Source organism: Dunckerocampus dactyliophorus, chromosome 15, assembly GCF_027744805.1.
Source record: "Dunckerocampus dactyliophorus isolate RoL2022-P2 chromosome 15, RoL_Ddac_1.1, whole genome shotgun sequence".
In the NCBI taxonomy this organism is placed as follows: domain Eukaryota; kingdom Metazoa; phylum Chordata; class Actinopteri; order Syngnathiformes; family Syngnathidae; genus Dunckerocampus; species Dunckerocampus dactyliophorus.
The window spans coordinates 20,519,978-20,537,166 of record NC_072833.1 but is presented as its reverse complement, the minus strand read 5'-3'; the positions used below and the strand labels follow the sequence as shown (position 1 = coordinate 20,537,166).

General features: G+C 44.3%; 1 protein-coding gene across 1 annotated transcript in view; it reads left to right on the top strand.

The window, feature by feature from the left end:
* col4a5 (collagen, type IV, alpha 5 (Alport syndrome)) overlaps window positions 1-17,189 on the top strand; it is a 36,345-nt gene that overhangs the window by 12,376 nt on the left and 6,780 nt on the right. The window contains exons 2-39 of the mRNA XM_054753199.1: window positions 895-951; window positions 1,016-1,105; window positions 1,190-1,234; window positions 3,229-3,273; window positions 3,369-3,431; window positions 3,507-3,560; window positions 3,637-3,663; window positions 3,747-3,827; window positions 3,905-3,967; window positions 4,036-4,071; window positions 4,164-4,205; window positions 4,275-4,367; window positions 9,640-9,693; window positions 9,792-9,848; window positions 9,943-9,987; window positions 10,072-10,125; window positions 10,207-10,248; window positions 11,525-11,618; window positions 11,695-11,982; window positions 12,050-12,139; window positions 12,273-12,343; window positions 12,455-12,646; window positions 12,720-12,888; window positions 12,968-13,060; window positions 13,129-13,233; window positions 13,316-13,413; window positions 13,511-13,661; window positions 13,768-13,881; window positions 13,968-14,135; window positions 14,227-14,316; window positions 14,457-14,594; window positions 14,948-15,046; window positions 15,134-15,223; window positions 15,301-15,440; window positions 15,528-15,654; window positions 15,740-15,919; window positions 16,008-16,058; window positions 16,136-16,321. Coding sequence (XP_054609174.1) covers window positions 895-951; window positions 1,016-1,105; window positions 1,190-1,234; window positions 3,229-3,273; window positions 3,369-3,431; window positions 3,507-3,560; window positions 3,637-3,663; window positions 3,747-3,827; window positions 3,905-3,967; window positions 4,036-4,071; window positions 4,164-4,205; window positions 4,275-4,367; window positions 9,640-9,693; window positions 9,792-9,848; window positions 9,943-9,987; window positions 10,072-10,125; window positions 10,207-10,248; window positions 11,525-11,618; window positions 11,695-11,982; window positions 12,050-12,139; window positions 12,273-12,343; window positions 12,455-12,646; window positions 12,720-12,888; window positions 12,968-13,060; window positions 13,129-13,233; window positions 13,316-13,413; window positions 13,511-13,661; window positions 13,768-13,881; window positions 13,968-14,135; window positions 14,227-14,316; window positions 14,457-14,594; window positions 14,948-15,046; window positions 15,134-15,223; window positions 15,301-15,440; window positions 15,528-15,654; window positions 15,740-15,919; window positions 16,008-16,058; window positions 16,136-16,321 — 3,682 coding nt within the window. The remainder of the gene's footprint in view (window positions 1-894; window positions 952-1,015; window positions 1,106-1,189; window positions 1,235-3,228; window positions 3,274-3,368; window positions 3,432-3,506; window positions 3,561-3,636; window positions 3,664-3,746; window positions 3,828-3,904; window positions 3,968-4,035; window positions 4,072-4,163; window positions 4,206-4,274; window positions 4,368-9,639; window positions 9,694-9,791; window positions 9,849-9,942; window positions 9,988-10,071; window positions 10,126-10,206; window positions 10,249-11,524; window positions 11,619-11,694; window positions 11,983-12,049; window positions 12,140-12,272; window positions 12,344-12,454; window positions 12,647-12,719; window positions 12,889-12,967; window positions 13,061-13,128; window positions 13,234-13,315; window positions 13,414-13,510; window positions 13,662-13,767; window positions 13,882-13,967; window positions 14,136-14,226; window positions 14,317-14,456; window positions 14,595-14,947; window positions 15,047-15,133; window positions 15,224-15,300; window positions 15,441-15,527; window positions 15,655-15,739; window positions 15,920-16,007; window positions 16,059-16,135; window positions 16,322-17,189) is intronic.

Sequence of the window (17,189 nt, the reverse complement as noted above, 5' to 3'; positions counted from 1 at the left end):
ATAAATTCCAACATGCACTGTGACATTGCGAAGCAGAAACGTGGCCGCATGGCAGTTTTTCCCTTTTATTTACATTCTTTTCCTATTCAGTCACAGATAAGATTGAAAATGTAGCCGTGTACCATACATGAAAGAAAACATTTCAGTAAAAAAAACTACTTTCAAAGTACAAATACACAAAATAACTGCTCAGTCACGTTAAAAAGAGTACATATAATTTCAATCGTGAATGAATGAAATGAATCAAAGTCGACCCAAACTGGCATTATTTCCTAAATAGCTGTGTGTGCTTGTGAAGCCAAACCTTACTGGTGGTTTGCCGCCTTGTGGAAGATCCCTAAAAGTCATCCCAATGCAGTCAGGCACACACTTTTATTTTTTTTATTTTTGGTAGAAGAATGCTGACTTGTCTGTCCTTCTTCATGGCGCTGTGTGGTTCTCACTAAAACTGAGTGCCTGGCATGCGTGCAGTCCATGCCCGCTTTCAACAAGCATGGGAAAGCTCGGCTCTCCCCTTTTGTCAGCTTCCTTTCCCACCAAGCCAGTGTCCGATGTGAATTGGTCATGTTTGTGGTAGGAGGTTTATTTTATTTTGGTTCTTCCAAACACATGATGTGAGGTTGTTGTTCCGTTCACAATGACCTTGCAGCTGCCGTGCCATCAGCAAACAAACTGCAGAATCCTCTGACTTTTCTGTGGGAAGAATAGCTGTTGTATGTTGCATGAAGCCATGCGTGAGCGCCCTCCTGTGGCGGAGATGAGCATTGCATTATCTATTCATTCTATTCAGGTTGCATGAGCACCCTCCCGTGGCTTCGATAGAAATGTCAGATGTGTCACTTTTCAATATGCTGATCTGTTTTGTTGCTAAAATAAATGGCTTTTCTCCAACAGGCGTGCCATGGATGTGTCGGATCCAAATGTGACTGCAGCGGCGTCAAAGGAGCAAAGGTGCTGCATGATTATATAAACCTGCGTTGGAATCTAGACTTAAATCTATGTCATGATTTGTCAGGGTGAGAGGGGTTTCCCAGGACTCACCGGACAACCAGGAGTGCCAGGGTTCCCGGGACCTGAAGGGCCGATTGGAGGCCGAGGAGAGAAGGTCAGTGGCGGCAAACAAAACCAAAGCCAAGCATAAATGATTGATTTCTTTGTGGTTGTACTCCAAATATGTTGTGTCTTTCAGGGCAGTGATGGACCTATGGGACTACATGGCCCAAAAGGAATAAGAGTGAGAATTGAACATATTTTGTACTGTTCCCAACTAATTGTGGAAAATAATTTTGATATGTTGTGGCCAGCAGATGTCCCTAATATTATTCAAGTCACTGCAGCTTTAAAGGGTCCATCGACATGATTGATCAACTTAGCTTAAAAATATTGATGACATTTTTCGACTTGTTGAACGTGAATGGTAAATTTCCATTTATAGTTCACGATGCCAGCCATGACGAAGTAGGAAGTGACGTACTGGGGGTAGTATGCTCAGCTACACAAACATAGCGCTCTATTTGACAGAGGATGTTTACAGTGATTATAGCGAAGATTCGAGCGATGTGTCAGTAGTTTTTGAAAAGGGAGAATCATTTGGAGATGAAATAAGACATGGAGATGGTGAGTGTAAATTACTCTGGAGTTGCTTTTCCTTCAATTATTGTTTTAAATCGGCTTTTAATGGACATGTGGCCGCATGTCGAGGATGAATGCTCGCCGTGACCACCGCCGCCCACAGTAAACATGTGGTAAACAGATGTTTATATAACATGTACAATGCTATGCAGCTTTGTTGCTATCATGGAATAGTGTTTAGAAGACATCATGTAAACAAGACATGACTTACTCTCGTGTGGCTCTTGTGTGCCAACTTTGACATAGTGGTCGTTCTTCTATGTCTTGTGTCTTGTTTTTTCCTGTGTACCGGCGGAATAGCATCCGTAAAGGTGTTCCTTCAAAGCAATCATCAGTGAAATGATCACTGCAAAGGACAGAACTTTAGGTGGGCGTCCATCTGTGTCTCGTTCTCTACACTTGCTTCCTCCATCGTTGTCTTAAACCTTTTTTGGAAAAGAAAACAAACTTACAGTATCACTCGGGTACTGTGAACATCCAGCAGCAACGTTTTTTAGTATGACTACTATTTTGTTGAAAAATATAGTGAACCAAGTCGACGATCTACCTCGAGAAGTTTGTTTCCTCTGCTTTCACTGAGCGGTATTAGCCTCATTACGTAATTCCAGAAATGACGCTAGTTTGTCAAGGGTGGTGCCATGAACTATAAATGTAATTGTTGCAAATTTAAAGGAAAACTGGTATCTTTTTTTTTTATTTTGCCCATCATCCACCATCCTTATGCAAGACATGAACACACATCTTTCACTTTTCTGTGTGTTCTAAGGATATAAAAACAAAAAGAGGCAGCTCATTAATGCACAAAATGGGACACACCTATTCTGCCTACAAAGCCTACAAAAACCTCCAACAACGTTGTATGGTTTCATTTACGTGCTGTGACCATGGAGTAACAGGCACATTCGTGATAACAAGTAATACTTACTGCGTATTTTGCCGTACTTTGGTCGGAACTTCCTTCCTAGGCGCATTGATTTCACAGAAACGAACGCTACACCTAAAGTTAACTTTTCCAAACTCCAAAATAAAAACACAGCAGCAGTGGCCGTCGCGCTATGAGCGAGTGTGTGGTGAAGCTCGTCGCTAGCCGGCTAGTAGCTAGCAATGTGTGACTACACCAGTAAAGTAGTTCTTCGGCGTAACAATGTCAATAACAATAATAATAACAATGTCGCTGTAGCTTGGTTAATATGCAGGTCACATGATGTAAGTGGGGCGTTGTTGGCGCTTTTTGGAGGATTTTTTTCGGAAGGCTTTATAAGCAGAAAGTTGCATTCCATTAAGTGCATTCTTTAGCTGCCTCTTTTTAGCTGTTCAGAACGCTTAATAGTTAAATTATTATGGCTCTACGAGCATGTGCATGTGCATGTGCACGAGACAGCCGTGAGTGACAGCTATGAATGCCAGTCATCTTATTCGAAACGAACGACTACTTCTACTACTTCTATTTCATGTAATTTGGTATTGTTCTTTTAAAACACCAATGCTAACATGCTAGCCAGTGGTGTTCTTCTTATATTTCTTGGTTTAAAAAGCATTTTGAAACTTTTGAGCCAGTTGCAAACAGTCCCTTTAAAGTCTGATTCATCTTCCTAGGGACCTTCTGGATTACCAGGATTTCCAGGAACACCAGGCCTTCCTGTGAGTTTAAAACATAGCTACTGAGACACCTCCATGTCTTTCTGCTCCCCAAATGGTGGATTTGAATTTGTCTTTACTTACTCCCTGTTTCCTAGGGTCACCCAGGGCAGGATGGACCTCCAGGCCCAAGAGGAACACCAGGCTGCAACGGGACAAAAGTATGTGTGGAAAAATAATGGAGAAGAACGGAATAGGTTTCATGTTAACGTTTTTTGACGTCCTCTGCTGTCTAGGGGGAAAGAGGCTTCCCGGGAACGTCAGGAACCCCAGGACAACAAGGACGGGCGGTCAGTCTGCAGTAGAAGTCAGATATTCTCTGACTCGCTTGATATATGGATGCTAACTAATGTTCTCCTTCTATAGGGTCCACCTGGTCTTCCTGGACCCAAGGTAAGTGTCCTTTCTAAATATTAGTTGACTGACTTAGGAGACCCCAACATGCTCCGCCTCACATTTAAAATGTTCCTCAAAAGGGCGATCCAGGTGACGTGATCTCCACTAATCGTTTTGGGGAGAAAGGAGCTTTGGGGCTCCCTGGACTGCCAGGAGTTCCCGTAAGTCTTCTTCGTGCTTCATTGATTCAACTGAGGAGAGATAGACCCGACTACAATTCTGTTTTTAAATGTGTCAGGGTCCTCCAGGACCTCCTGGGTATCAAGGTCCACTGGGCCCTCCAGGACCGAGAGGCATTGAGGTAAATGTCACTTCGTCATGAGCTTCATATCTGGTTGAGGTGAGGCTAATTGTGTTGTTGTGTTGCAGGGTCGACCTGGTCCTCCTGGTCCTCCAGGACCTAAGGTGAGCTCACACTATTATTATTATTATTATTATCATTATTTTCCATAATGACATGTGCTTGACTGCTGACGCTTGTCTGCTTGGTGAAACAGGGAAACATGGGCCTGAACTTCCAGGGACCCAAGGGAGAGAAGGTACTGTCCACTATGCATTTTCATGTCTTTCATTCATCTCATTCTGTGCACATTTGGGTGTGAACGCAGGGGGAACCTGGCTTACCGGGACCTGCTGGGCCGCCCGGACAAGTCGGGGAACAGAAGAGGCCGACTGAGACAGAGATCCAGAGAGGAGACAAGGTAAAAACCAGCTCAGAGGCTTTCACAGTACCCTCGCAACAAGATACTCAGTAGTACGATTGAACTTCAGCATCCAAAAATGTTTTAAATGTCCATAAATAGTTTCTGGAATTTGATTGGTCCATGTTACAAAATAAGACAACGTCACAAACTAACATAAAGCATGAAAACCTTGCCACTCCGAGTCCTCTCCACCAGAGAGCAGCATCTGCAGCTTGTAAAGCTTCAGGCCGCAACTTTCACTTCAGCCACTAGAGGACAGCAAACCTATGCAGCCTCTCACGCTGCATAGTAGGGGTGGGGGAACCTCTCGGTTCGATACCATACGCGATACAAGGCTCACGATAACGGTTTTCTCACGATTTGGCGATATATTGGTCAGGAAATCCACTTTGACCTGGGGGAGTTGAAAGGGAGTTTTGCTTGAAGTAGAGCCCCCACGGTGGTCTGGCCACGGCTTTTTGGTTTACAAGCTCTGGGTGATGGCGCTGCAAGTGGCTGCGCACATTCGTTGTGTTTCCAGTATACGTAACGTTTGTGAAACAGTTCTTGCATGTAGCAAAGTTCTTCTCCAGCTTTGTTCCCCCATCAGTACTGTCAAACCCCAAATGCATCCACACTTCTGACTTGTAGGCTGCCGGTGCATCTTTCAACCGTTTTCCGCTCGTGTCCGCCATGTTCTCTCTTGTTGTGTGTTTACTTCGCTTGCCGACTTCCGCCGACTTTTCCGCCGCTCCTGCGAGACCATTCGGCTTGTGTTCGTATCTGCGAGCGTTCTCTAGTCGGATGTTCGTAAATTGGGGACCTGGTGTATCTCGCCATATGGAGATATTGTCACACTCCTGCTGCATAGCAGCAGTGCTTCTCAAATAGTGGTTTCACTAATAGGGTTGTTCCGCTTCCGCTAACGTTTGGTCTCTACTTGCTGGCTCAGCAGCCACATTATAGGTTCTCAATGAAGACTCCAGTTGAGTTCGATTTAAGAGCCTTTACTTTGAAAACTGATCATACAGATGCAGGAGTCACCAACCTCTTTGAAAGCGAGAGCTGCTTCTTGGGTACTGATTAATGCGAAGGGCTACCAGTTTGATACGCACTTCTGAAATAGCCAATTTGCTCAATTGACCTTGAACTATATGTTGATATTCATCTATGTGAAGATACTGATCATGTTAATGATTTCTCACATTAAATATCAACAATGATTTCATCAAATCAAATCAAAGTTTATTTGTATAGCACCTTACAACATCCCAATGGCGCCCAAGGTGCTTCACAAGAGTAAAAACACGAATAAAAGGTAGAATAAAAACCACTAAAACAATAAAATAAAATAAAAATACAGGCACAGAATCACAACTAAAGTACATATAACCATCGTGTGTCATAAGCCGGTTTGAATAAGTGAGTTTTTAAAAGAGATTTAAAAACGGACAACTCTGTAGTTGTAATAAGAATATGAAAAGAATAAGAAAAGAAACAGAAACAGAAAAGAAATAGATAAATACAAATAATAAAACATGTAAAACAGTGGTCCCCAATCCCCGGGCCACGGCCCGGTACCGGGCCACACAGAAAGAAAAAATAATTTCCATTATTATTTTTTTATTTTTTTCCACAAAATTTGTAGTCTTAATGATGTTTTATTTTGAAAAGTGGCCGGATTCTCTCTGTTACATCCGTCGCATGTCCATTGTGCATGAGTTAACTTGCTCTCATGCCGCCGAAAGACTACTACTGTATTTTTACCATTTTTCTTTCACCTGATACTATACTATGCTATACTATGCATAAGGTTTTGATGACTTATTGAGTGCTAATGTGCACATTTGTCTCAAGTTAATTCATGCTAGCGCACTGCCTTTCACCACACACGTCAAACAGCGATGTAATCATCTCTCTGGAAAAAAAGCTTGGTGGATGGTGGGTCGGCATTCATTTTGTGCTTTTAATGTGATGTTGTTCATGTCTTAGTTTTACAAAATACATAATAAATAACATACATTAAATAAGATTGCTATAATGTACGACGCCCCCCCGGTACGCGGGAGATTTGTGGGAACACAAGCCGGTCCGTGGGTCAAAAAAGGTTGGGGACCACTGATGTAAAATACAAAAATCAACTTTCAGATTTTTAAATAAACCTGAATTTGACATCTAATCTGCAGCATTTTAACATGATCAAATGTTACATTTTACAAACTTTAACCCTTTAGGCGGCAGAGTTTTTTTCAATTTTGCCATTACTATTTCAAAAGGTCATTAATCCGTTCCAGAAGGTCAGACTCAAACCAAAGCAAACCCAGCCATCATCATCGTCATTTACAGCGGGATCTTGAACACCACTGCTGCCTCGGGCTGGGGAACAGTGGATGTGACCACTAAATATCTTTATCAAATGTTTGGCAGACTAAAGCAAATAATGATGCATGTCGTTGAATGGATTTGCTCCAATGGTGTGAGTGTGCATGGTGTGTTGCATGACATGAAGCCTTGAAATAATTGAAAACAATGCGATCAAACAGCAGTGAAAGCTTATCTTCCGCGTCAGACATAATGAATGTAGCAGATGAAAATAATGCTTCTAACACGTCTATCAGTGTTCTTACACAAAATTAGTCTTTTAGGTTGTGTTTATTTAATAATTAATTTGATATAAACAACGCAGTCGCCCCCCTGTTAAGTTGCTTCCCAGTAGCCTACAGTTGAGGAGTCCATATACAGTATGGCACTAGATTGTATCACTTGGCCGGGACACCGGTTTATTCAAATAAGGAACACCGGAAATTTTTCGAATAGGGATTATGGGAAAGGTTATTACAATAGTCCATCATTAATGGAAAAAAGTTCCGGAAAAAAAACAAAAAACACTGGGAAATGTAGCTGCTGAACCTGTTTCTCTCGTCAAGTGGAGCCGAGTATGAACACGATCCAGTTTGCAGTGACCAACAACAAGCAAAAGTTAAAATACTGTTGGAACTCGAAAATGCTCATGAAAATGGGAAATACAGAAAGAATTACCTCACAACAGAAAATGATAGATTTCCTCATATCGTTTCATCCAACTGTATAAGTGCAAAATTACTCAAACACTATCAATATACCGCCAATATTACAAATGGAGAACTAACATATAAAGGAGGGGGAAGTCTGGAAGTCTGGCCTTCACCTTTTTAAAACAAATATTTCTCATAATAAAGCGATGCTCTGGCAGAGCGATGCAATCTAGTAGATGGGCTGCTCATGTCAAATGTAGGCTACTAGGGAGCGACTTAACAGGGTCACGATTGCGTTGTTTACGTGACAGTAATTATTAAATGAACACCCCCTCGGAAAAATGACAGAGCGAAACGGTGGAAGACATACAAGAATGTGTTCAAGCAGACTGATTTGGTGTAAGGATGCGGATAGACATGTTCGAAGTGTTATTTTCATCTGCTACGTCATTATGTCTGACCCGGAAGATAAGCTTTACTACTGTTTGATGGCCTTGTCTTCAACCATTTCATGTATTTATGCAACACACCATGCACACTCACACAATTACAGCAAATAATTTCAACGACATGCACCGTGATTCGCTTTAGTCTGCCAAACATTTTACAAAGACACTGTATGTACTGTCATTTCTGGACTATAGAGCGCACAGGTATATTAGATGCACACACTAAATTTAAAGAGGAAATAAGATTTGTTGTATAGGACGCACCTGTCTAACCGCAGGTCTCCACGTCCTAACGTGGGATATTTAGTACACAGAAAGAGTTTTTAAACTTTTCCAAACAGTGCCGAACAGTACGTGTAATACATTAGCCTACCAAAAAGTAATTCATCGCTGTCCCCATCATTCTCCTGGGAACTAAAACCACTAAACTCATCCTCTTCTTTACAGTTGAACAGCCTCATAATTTCTTCGTCACACACTTTGTCAGTCTTTCTCTCTTTCATTGTCGCTCTCAGTGTCTTTGGTCTCGAGGCAAATTAGCCTCTTCTCTTCATCCCGCAATAGTCCAGCCTTTTGCAACCCGCTGGTGATAGTTTTAGGACGTCTAAAGTCACTCTTTGACAAGACAGAAGGTCACAAACGTGTACTCTTTTAGAGCAACATATGTGAGCACAGCGTATCACAACAGCAGTCGCCTTTATGTGACGTCATCCATGCGCCACACTTTTCAGGCATGACCGATCAACCCACGCTAAATTGTTACAAGAGTGCCGGTTGGCAGACTAAGCAGTCCGAATATAAGCTGTTTTAATTCTACACTTCATCCAACTTACTTAAGATTTGTCAGCTCAAAACATGATCGGTGCATAAGACTTCAAAACATGATACAGTATTAGCATCCACTTCACTACTTCCTGAAGCTGTGCTATAAGCATCATGGGAATTGTAGTTTTAGCCATAAATTAGCCGCATCACTGTACAAGCCGCAGGGTTCAAAGCGTGAGAAAAAAGTAGCGGCTTACACACCAGAAATTACAGTAGTCATATTCATTGTGTGCCCCCAACGGATCACCTGAAGTTAGTCACTCAAGTTTTTATGAGTCACTCACTGAAGTGAATCAGATACTCGATTCACTCGAGTCAGTTGTCACAGAGCGCATGCGCAAAAAAAAAAGAACACCACCTGTCACAGAGCCCAGCACAGAAACTCACACACGCAAGTTACTGAACCTGTCACAGAGCACATGTTCAGAAACTGACAGATTAGTTAGCAAGTTAATGCTGCACACTTTAGAGGTGAAATTAATAAAGAGTAGTAGATGCGAGTGTCTCGTGTCCGTAAACTATAGATGCTCGGGTATCCGGGTTCTTCGAGCGCCTGTAAGCACCCGTCTTCTTCGAGCGCCCATTAAAGAGCATCTTGGGAAGGAACAGGAAGTGGAAAGGAGAGTTGATTTGAGGCAAGGACCAAATCTGTTGCTTTTTCCACAGGGTTAATACATTTAGTTATATAAATGCAACTAAAGCAACAGTTGTACAGTTAAAGAAATGCTACCTTTTTTCCATTTTAATTTAGGAGCGGGGTAAGTGAACGAGTTAACAGTGACGCAGAAGCGTGAGTTTTGAACGACTCGGTCAGTACTCCACCATCTCTACCAGAAGTGATGTGGACTGCCTCTTGGTCACATGGTTGCAACCCAGTAATACATGCTACCAATGAGCATTGGCGATGTACACCTGTCTCCTGGGGGGGCTTGACAGAAAACAATTGAGAACCACTACTAGATAGCCATCATCCTCAATGAATGACCCTCTCTTTTGCTCAAGGGTGACCCTGGACTTCCCGGCTCCCCAGGTGATCCAGGCTATCCAGGACCTCCTGTAAGTGATTGTTACCATTTTTTTGCAATTACATTCAAATGACATTCAGGTCAGTCAGAATATTGATGAACTCGTTCATATTGTGTTTGTGTTGGCAGGGTTTCCCTGGTGGCCAGAAAGGGGATAAGGGAGAACCAGGAGAGGCAGGCAAACGCGTGAGTTTTTTAAAGGGCTGAAATCTATCAAAACAACAGTTTTTTTAAAAACTGGATAATATACAGTACATATCATGTTTTTTTTTCTTTTCAGGGAAAACCAGGCAAAGATGGTGATCCTGGTTCATCAGGCTTCCCTGTGAGTCCAGTTAAAGTGATTCCACCAAATGTCTGACTAATAATAATAATTTGATAATAACAATTTTATTTCCTGCTCTGTTAGGGACTCAAAGGGGAGTCGGGCTTGCCAGGTCCTCCAGGAAGGGATGGAGAGAGAGTAAGATTCACCTTTTCTTTGTAAATGATTTAACACGGATCTTAACGGGACGTTAATATGAAATGCTGCTTTCCTTTAAAGGGTCTAAAAGGAGACCGTGGATACCCAGGCCCACCAGGAGTGGTGTGTATCCTAAACTTGCTATTACGCATGAAACTACTTCCTCATTTAAACAAATCAAAGAGGAAACCATCATGTATTAACTGATGCAGTGGTGCCTTGGTTAACGTCATTAATCCGTTCCAGAAGGTCAGACTCAAACCAAAACGGACCTAACCATGGCAAGTTTTCCCATAGAAAATAATGTAGATCCAATTAATCCATTTTAGACGTCCAAACATTTTACCAGAAAACACATTTTATAGACAATTATTATAGTTTTACATGCAGAAAACAGTGCAAAAATAATTACAAATAACGAATGGACAGCTGAACAGCTGCACTCATGCCACAAAAAATCTATGCAGAGTTGGAAAAAGATTGGAAAAAATGGGCTCGCAAAATGCTTTCAGGGTAGGACTAATCATTTGTTATAGATCACGGTTATTGATCAGTTTGTGGTGTGATTTAGAAAATTACATTTTTTTAAATAAACTCTCTTCAACACAATAGTAATTTGTTGACAGACCCTACTATAAACAACCAGCGGTTAGAGCAGCACTTCGCATGCGAGCTCCCCGCACAATGACACAGCAGTCTGGGCACAGTGAGGGGGAACCATCGCTGCAGCTACCAAATATCCATCGTCCAACGTGAAACTAACTTCACCATGGTACACCACAAACATGTCTGCATAGTGGTGTTGCGTTTTCTTCTTGCGGATGGCGGGAGTCGAGTGGCAACCAGCTTTGAGGCGCATTGCCTATCCCAGCTGACTTTGAGCGAGAAGTAGGATACACCCTGGACTGATCGGCAGTCAGTCATATAGACAAACAACCGTTCACACTAGCATTCATACATTTGGGCAATTATAGAGTCACTAATTAACCTAACATACATGTTTTTTGGAATATGGTAGAGATGCCCACACAACTTTACATACCTCTTTAAGGGGCCTGCACCCTTGTCTCGGTAAGGTCCATTGCCTTTCTCTTTTTTGTGGTCCGTGTGTTTGTTGTGTATCTCTCTCTGGCAGCAGCAGTTCAGATCTAAACAAACACTGTTGCCCTAAAAATTGCGCCGGGGGCCCACAATACATTGCGCGATCACAAGTAAGTATCGCGAGATTTGGTCTTGGTCTTGATCCAAGATGGAAACAAACCCCGTACACTAGTCAAGCGGGCAAACCGATTTTAGCAAAAATTTTGGATGTTAACCAAAAAAAAACTGTATATTAACTGATCAGTAAAGGGAAGCATGTCCTGCCTCGAACACATCTTGTTGCTCTTTGTCCTACCAGGTGATTGGCGGACAGACAGGAGGACAGGTTGGTCCAAAAGGGGAGCCCGGATTCCCTGGATCACCTGGCCTCAAAGGAGAGAGAGGACCATCAGGTGGGTGAAGAACATACAACACAAATTAAATATCAGCAGTTTTAAGAACCATAGTCATATTTTTGTCCTTGGGCAGGTTTAACAGGACCTCAAGGGCCGCCAGGAATTCCAGGTGGTGGTGGTGGTGGTGCACCTGGACCCCCGGGATTTCCAGGAGAGAGAGGCCAAAAGGGAGATAATGGCAGTCCAGGCCTTTCTCTTCCAGGTCCTCCGGGTCGCCCTGGAGGCCCTGGGTTGCCAGGCTCACAAGGACCGCCTGGACCTCCAGGCTTTTCCACTGGAGGACCAAACTGTGTTCCTGGTGATTCTGGGCGTCCTGGCCTGACGGGAGAGAGGGGTTACCCAGGAGAGGCGGGCCAGAAAGGTGCAACTATATTCATGGATGTAGAGAAAAACAAAAAAATAAAAAATATGACCTCTCTTGATTTCAGGTGAAAAGGGTGACACCTGTGTCAACTGCTTTAGTGGCACAACTGGCATCCCTGGACCCCCAGGACCTGCAGGACAGCCTGGTTTCCCAGGTGACAACATTACTTCAAACTATGAGACACATGAGTCTTATTAAAAGTTGAAGACAAATGCAAACACTGAATATTTAAGGTTCACTGTAAAAAAAAATGGTAATTGGTGATTGCTCCATGGTAAACCATTCAGGAACTCCTGGTAGTATTGGTATCAAAGGAGAACGAGGATTTCCTGGATCACCTGGCACAACTGGACCACCCGTAAGTTCTTTCACCGATCTCAAGCCGAGCAGGGCCTTGTAATTGACATTTTTTAAATATATGTCCATGTCCATGTTCGTCTGGTTGCTGTCACTGCTACCCGTTTTTCAGGGTACTCCCGGTTCTCAAGGTCCTCCAGGATTCCCTGGAGAAAAGGGAGACCCAGGCGACGCCATCTCTGTCCCTGGTGGAAGGGGTGAGAAGGGTGACACTGGATTTCCTGGAGCGCCTGGTCTTCCAGGATTAGATGGTCGGCCTGGTCGGGATGGGCAGCCTGGTCTTCCGGGGCCCAAAGGAGCTTCAGTCAGTGGCGATGGGCCAATCATTTCGGCAGCATCCACTTCATGAACTATACTCATTTTGTTGCATTCGACAGGGATCTATACAGGTGAAAGGAGAGCGAGGTCCTAATGGTGAACCAGGTGCTCCTGGTATTCCAGGAGACCGGGGTCCCCCAGGACCTCCTGGCTTTGGACCTCAGGGACCTCCTGGAGAAAAGGGTATCCAGGGTGTTTCAGGAAGACCTGGAGCTCCTGGTGTTCCTGGTATGATGATCTTTTCACTTGCTGGTACTTCAATAAACTCTATTTCAAATCTTCTGGCCTTTTACCTGTGTTCTCTCAGGTGCTAAAGGTGAGCCAGGCTTGACGGTGGCTGAAAAAGGCCTACCAGGTCCCCGAGGTCAGGATGGTGAACCAGGGCTTCCTGGTGCACCAGGTTAGTACCTCATTATTCACAGTTCCATTTCATAAACGAAGCATTCATTAATATTCTGCATTCCTTAGGTAACCCAGGTCAGCCTGGCCAGCCTGGTTTCCCTGGATTACCAGGCGCAAAGGGTGACCCTGGACTGCCTGGTATTGGACTTCCAGGACCCCCTGGAGTTAAAGGTGAGAACATTGTTTTTTCTTTTACTTTGTACTTGGTGCACAGTCGAAAAAAATAACGTTGCCATCTGTTTTTCATTTTTAGGATTCCCTGGTATTCCTGGCCAACCAGGAGCTCCGGGAGGACCTGGCCGACCAGGATTAGACGGCCTCCCCGGACAAGCTGGATTTCCTGGGGCAAAGGTACAAAGAGATAATTTGTAACTTGTCAGTTTTGAAATCCACAGATGAGTTGCATCCCTGAATGTTCTGTTTGGTTCTGTTTGCCTGTTTGTGACAGGGTGAACCTGGCTTTGGACTCCCAGGTCCTCCAGGTTTACCAGGCGTACCAGGAACTAAAGGTGTACCTGGCCCCAAAGGAGATTCTGGTTTCCCTGGTGGCCCTGGCTCACCAGGCCGATCTGGATTTGATGGTGCACCAGGATCTAAAGGCACGTCCAGTTCATGTTTCTTTGAATATGCGCTTATAAATAAGTTAAGAAACCAAAATGCACCCGACTCACCTTTATTGTCTTGTATGCTGTCTTGTATTTTAAGGTGAACCTGGAACACCTGGTCTCCCCGGTGCTCGTGGCCCACCAGGGACCCCCACAAGTGGCTCACTCGGCCCACCAGGGCCCCCTGGCATCCCAGGCCCAATGGGTCCACCTGGTGAAGAACACAGAACTGCTCTGCTATGCCATTGGTCTTCGCATGTTCATATGTGTAATACAAACTTTGTGTTATCACCCCTGCAGGATTCCCAGGAGCCAATGGAGCAAAGGGAGACCCCGGGGCTCCAGGGTTAGATATCCCAGGTCTGCCGGGAGACAGAGGAAGTCCTGGTTTCCCCGGTTCCCCAGGATCAATTGGCCCCCCAGGACCCCCCGGAGGGCCTGGACGGGATGGCCTTCCTGGATTGCCAGGTAATAATACTGTTGTCACAAGATAAGCAAGTAGAGGTTATTCATAGAAGTCATGAACATTTTTATTTCCTTTTTTCCTTTTTGGTATGAGGTCCCAAAGGAGATATGGGTACCGTGGGACCTCCCGGACCGTCTGGAGGACCTGGTGGCCCTGGGGGACCCGGTGCTTCTGGACCGAAAGGTATTTACGTGGAGCTAAATGGAGGGCTCATGTGTCATATGACTAAATATTATATTTGAAATTGTGTGTAATATTGTAATGTGTGTAATATGTACTGTGTATTATATTTGTATATTCATGTAAATATTAATTTTTTTCAGGTGAGCCTGGATTCCCTGGCAGAGATGGCGTTCCTGGCTCTCCTGGACCAAAAGGAGAGAGGGGTGACATTGGTCCTCCTGGATACAGTCCACCACCTCTATCCTCGAAAGGTGACAAAGGAGATCCAGGTGTACCAGGTAAGACTTTGAGCATGCTGAGCATGGAACCTGATCTTAAGAGGGGCCTTTGACTCTCTGTGTTTTCCATACACATCATTTCGCTCCATTGTATTTTTTTATGATCCTTCTAGCTCGTATACAGTATATTTTTATACAGCTATACAGAAATGAGCTTCCATGTCCATAGTTGCACTAGTTTTGTATGTCTGTTTATATATGTGTGGTTTTCTTTATTTTTTGTATGTTATTTCCTAATGTATTTTTACTGTCTGTTTTTGTATTTTATAAATGAGGAGTACTCCCACAATGTTGTTGTGTCAAACCATGCATAACAATAAAGTCTATTCTATTCTATTCTATTCTATCAACAGGTGCACCAGGTTTTCCAGGTCAAAAGGGCGTCCCTGGTGTTCCCGGTGACCCAGGACTTCCAGGATCAGATGGACGGCCAGGACTTCCTGGACCATCAGGTATGGATTTATGAACATGAGCATGAACTACAAACTGGAGCATAAAAGCAAACATTGGTGTAAACATTGTGTTTCTGTTGTGGATAGGACTAAAGGGAGATCCTGGCATCCCAGGAGGCCCTGGTAGTCCTGGAGGTCCAGGACCAAAAGGCAGCATGGGCGAAATGGGATTTCCAGGTTGAGTTTGAAAACCCTGAGCACTTCCCTTGAAATACTACAATACGGTTTTTCATGTGCTGTCATAATTTCCACAGGACCGTCAGGGCAAAAGGGTTTACCAGGCCAGCCAGGTCGCCCCGGATCTCCAGGACAGCCCGGAGCCCCTGGTTACGGGGGAGCCAAAGGTGAACCAGGTTCTGCTGGAGTTGGACCACCGGGACCATCTGGAGTCAAGGTAGAGACCAGACAAACAGGACACTCGGCAGATTTCAAAAAACAAACTGAAATCTGCAAACTGAAATGAAACTGAGACCTCTTGCAGGGTGAACCAGGACAGCCAGGGTTCCCAGGAGGCCCAGGACAAAAAGGAACTCCAGGATTACCAGGTCTACCAGGATTACCTGGAGCACCAGGTGGAAAAGGGGACCCTGGTCTCCCTGGATTTCAAGGTAATGAGCGTACAGTTTTGACCCAAATAGAAAAATACCATCCAATGATGATTTCAAAAAATGTCCTCTTCTCCTCTCTTGCCAGGTTCTCCTGGTATTCCTGGTCCAAAGGGTCTTGATGGTGGGCCCGGTGCCCCTGGCTTGACTGGAGCTCCTGGGAGACCAGGAGAGCCTGGACGAACAGGAGCACCTGGATTGCCGGGAGAGAAGGGTCAAGCGGGTCGGGACGGGATCCCAGGGCCGGCTGGAGTCAAGGGAGAGCCAGGTAAAAGTTTACATCGCTTAAACAGAATCCATTAGCTGAAAATGATAGGCTGTTTTTATAATTGATCATTTTTCTATCTTAATTGCAGGACTACCAGGCTATGGTGAACCAGGACCAGCAGGATTTCCAGGATCGCCAGGTTTATTGACACTTTTTAACACACACACACACACACACACACATGATGTTAATACACTTCTCCCTTTTTAATAAAAGGTGCCAAGGGAGACCCTGGTCTGCCCGGCCCAGTGGGCGCTCCCGGCTTCCCAGGTTCAAAAGGAGAGAGTGGCTTCCCAGGCCTTCCTGGTTCTCCAGGTACTATCGGCCCTCCAGGACCTGCAGGTCTGGGTCTACAGGGCCCCAAAGGATTAACTGGACCCCCCGGACCACCAGGAAGAGCAGGTAGGGATCTTAGATGTGGTCACTTAGCTCAACTACCAGGAATTGCTGGCTGGTTTTGGTAAAGAGTCTGGCTGTGAGAGCCTGCTGACAATATCAAGATAAAGATGTCATTCTTACTTGTTTCAATTAGTCAGATACTTTTAGTACATACAGTATTTACTTGGGATTTCTACTAAACCAGGCAACAACCTGCAGCAAACTGTCACTTTAATGTGGATGCTTTTGTGATTGATTTGCATGGAACGCTCTTTCACCTATCCACCATCTTCAGTCCAGTCACCTATGCCCCTTACCAGTATGACAAAGAGCACGGGTTTACCATCACTTTTGTTGTCACAGTTGTTATCACACTTTGATGGTTGTGATCTGTCTGTCTTCCGAGAGTCACACATTTGTCTTTGTGTCCTTTGTGATAGTGTCCACTTTTTGTTTCTGTTGCATTGGATCCAGCTGAACTGAGCCAGACGCCAAGCGACAACCTCGCTGAGCTTAACTTAGTCGCTTGCAGTTCATTTTCTGATGAAATTATTGCAAGTGAGAACAGGATTTTGGATGTTATGAATTGGCTCGAGTGTTGAGGTTTTCGTCTGGCTTTGCTGTCTTGAGCGTGTTTTCTTCCACCAATCATCACCAAAAAGTGCATGGTGGATGTGACTTCAGAATGCTCTATTTCTTATGTTAGCTACAAGGCATTTCTTTTGGGTGTTTTTGTTTTTGCTGTGACATTTTGCCTCCATTTCCTGTGGCGTGACATCCCCGCCATGACGCTCGCCAACAACGCCACCGCCGCCACCCACCGCAGGTCCTTCAGGTCAGATGGACGGCGTCCAGAATTTTACTGCACGTTTCTCCTCACAGCCACTATCAG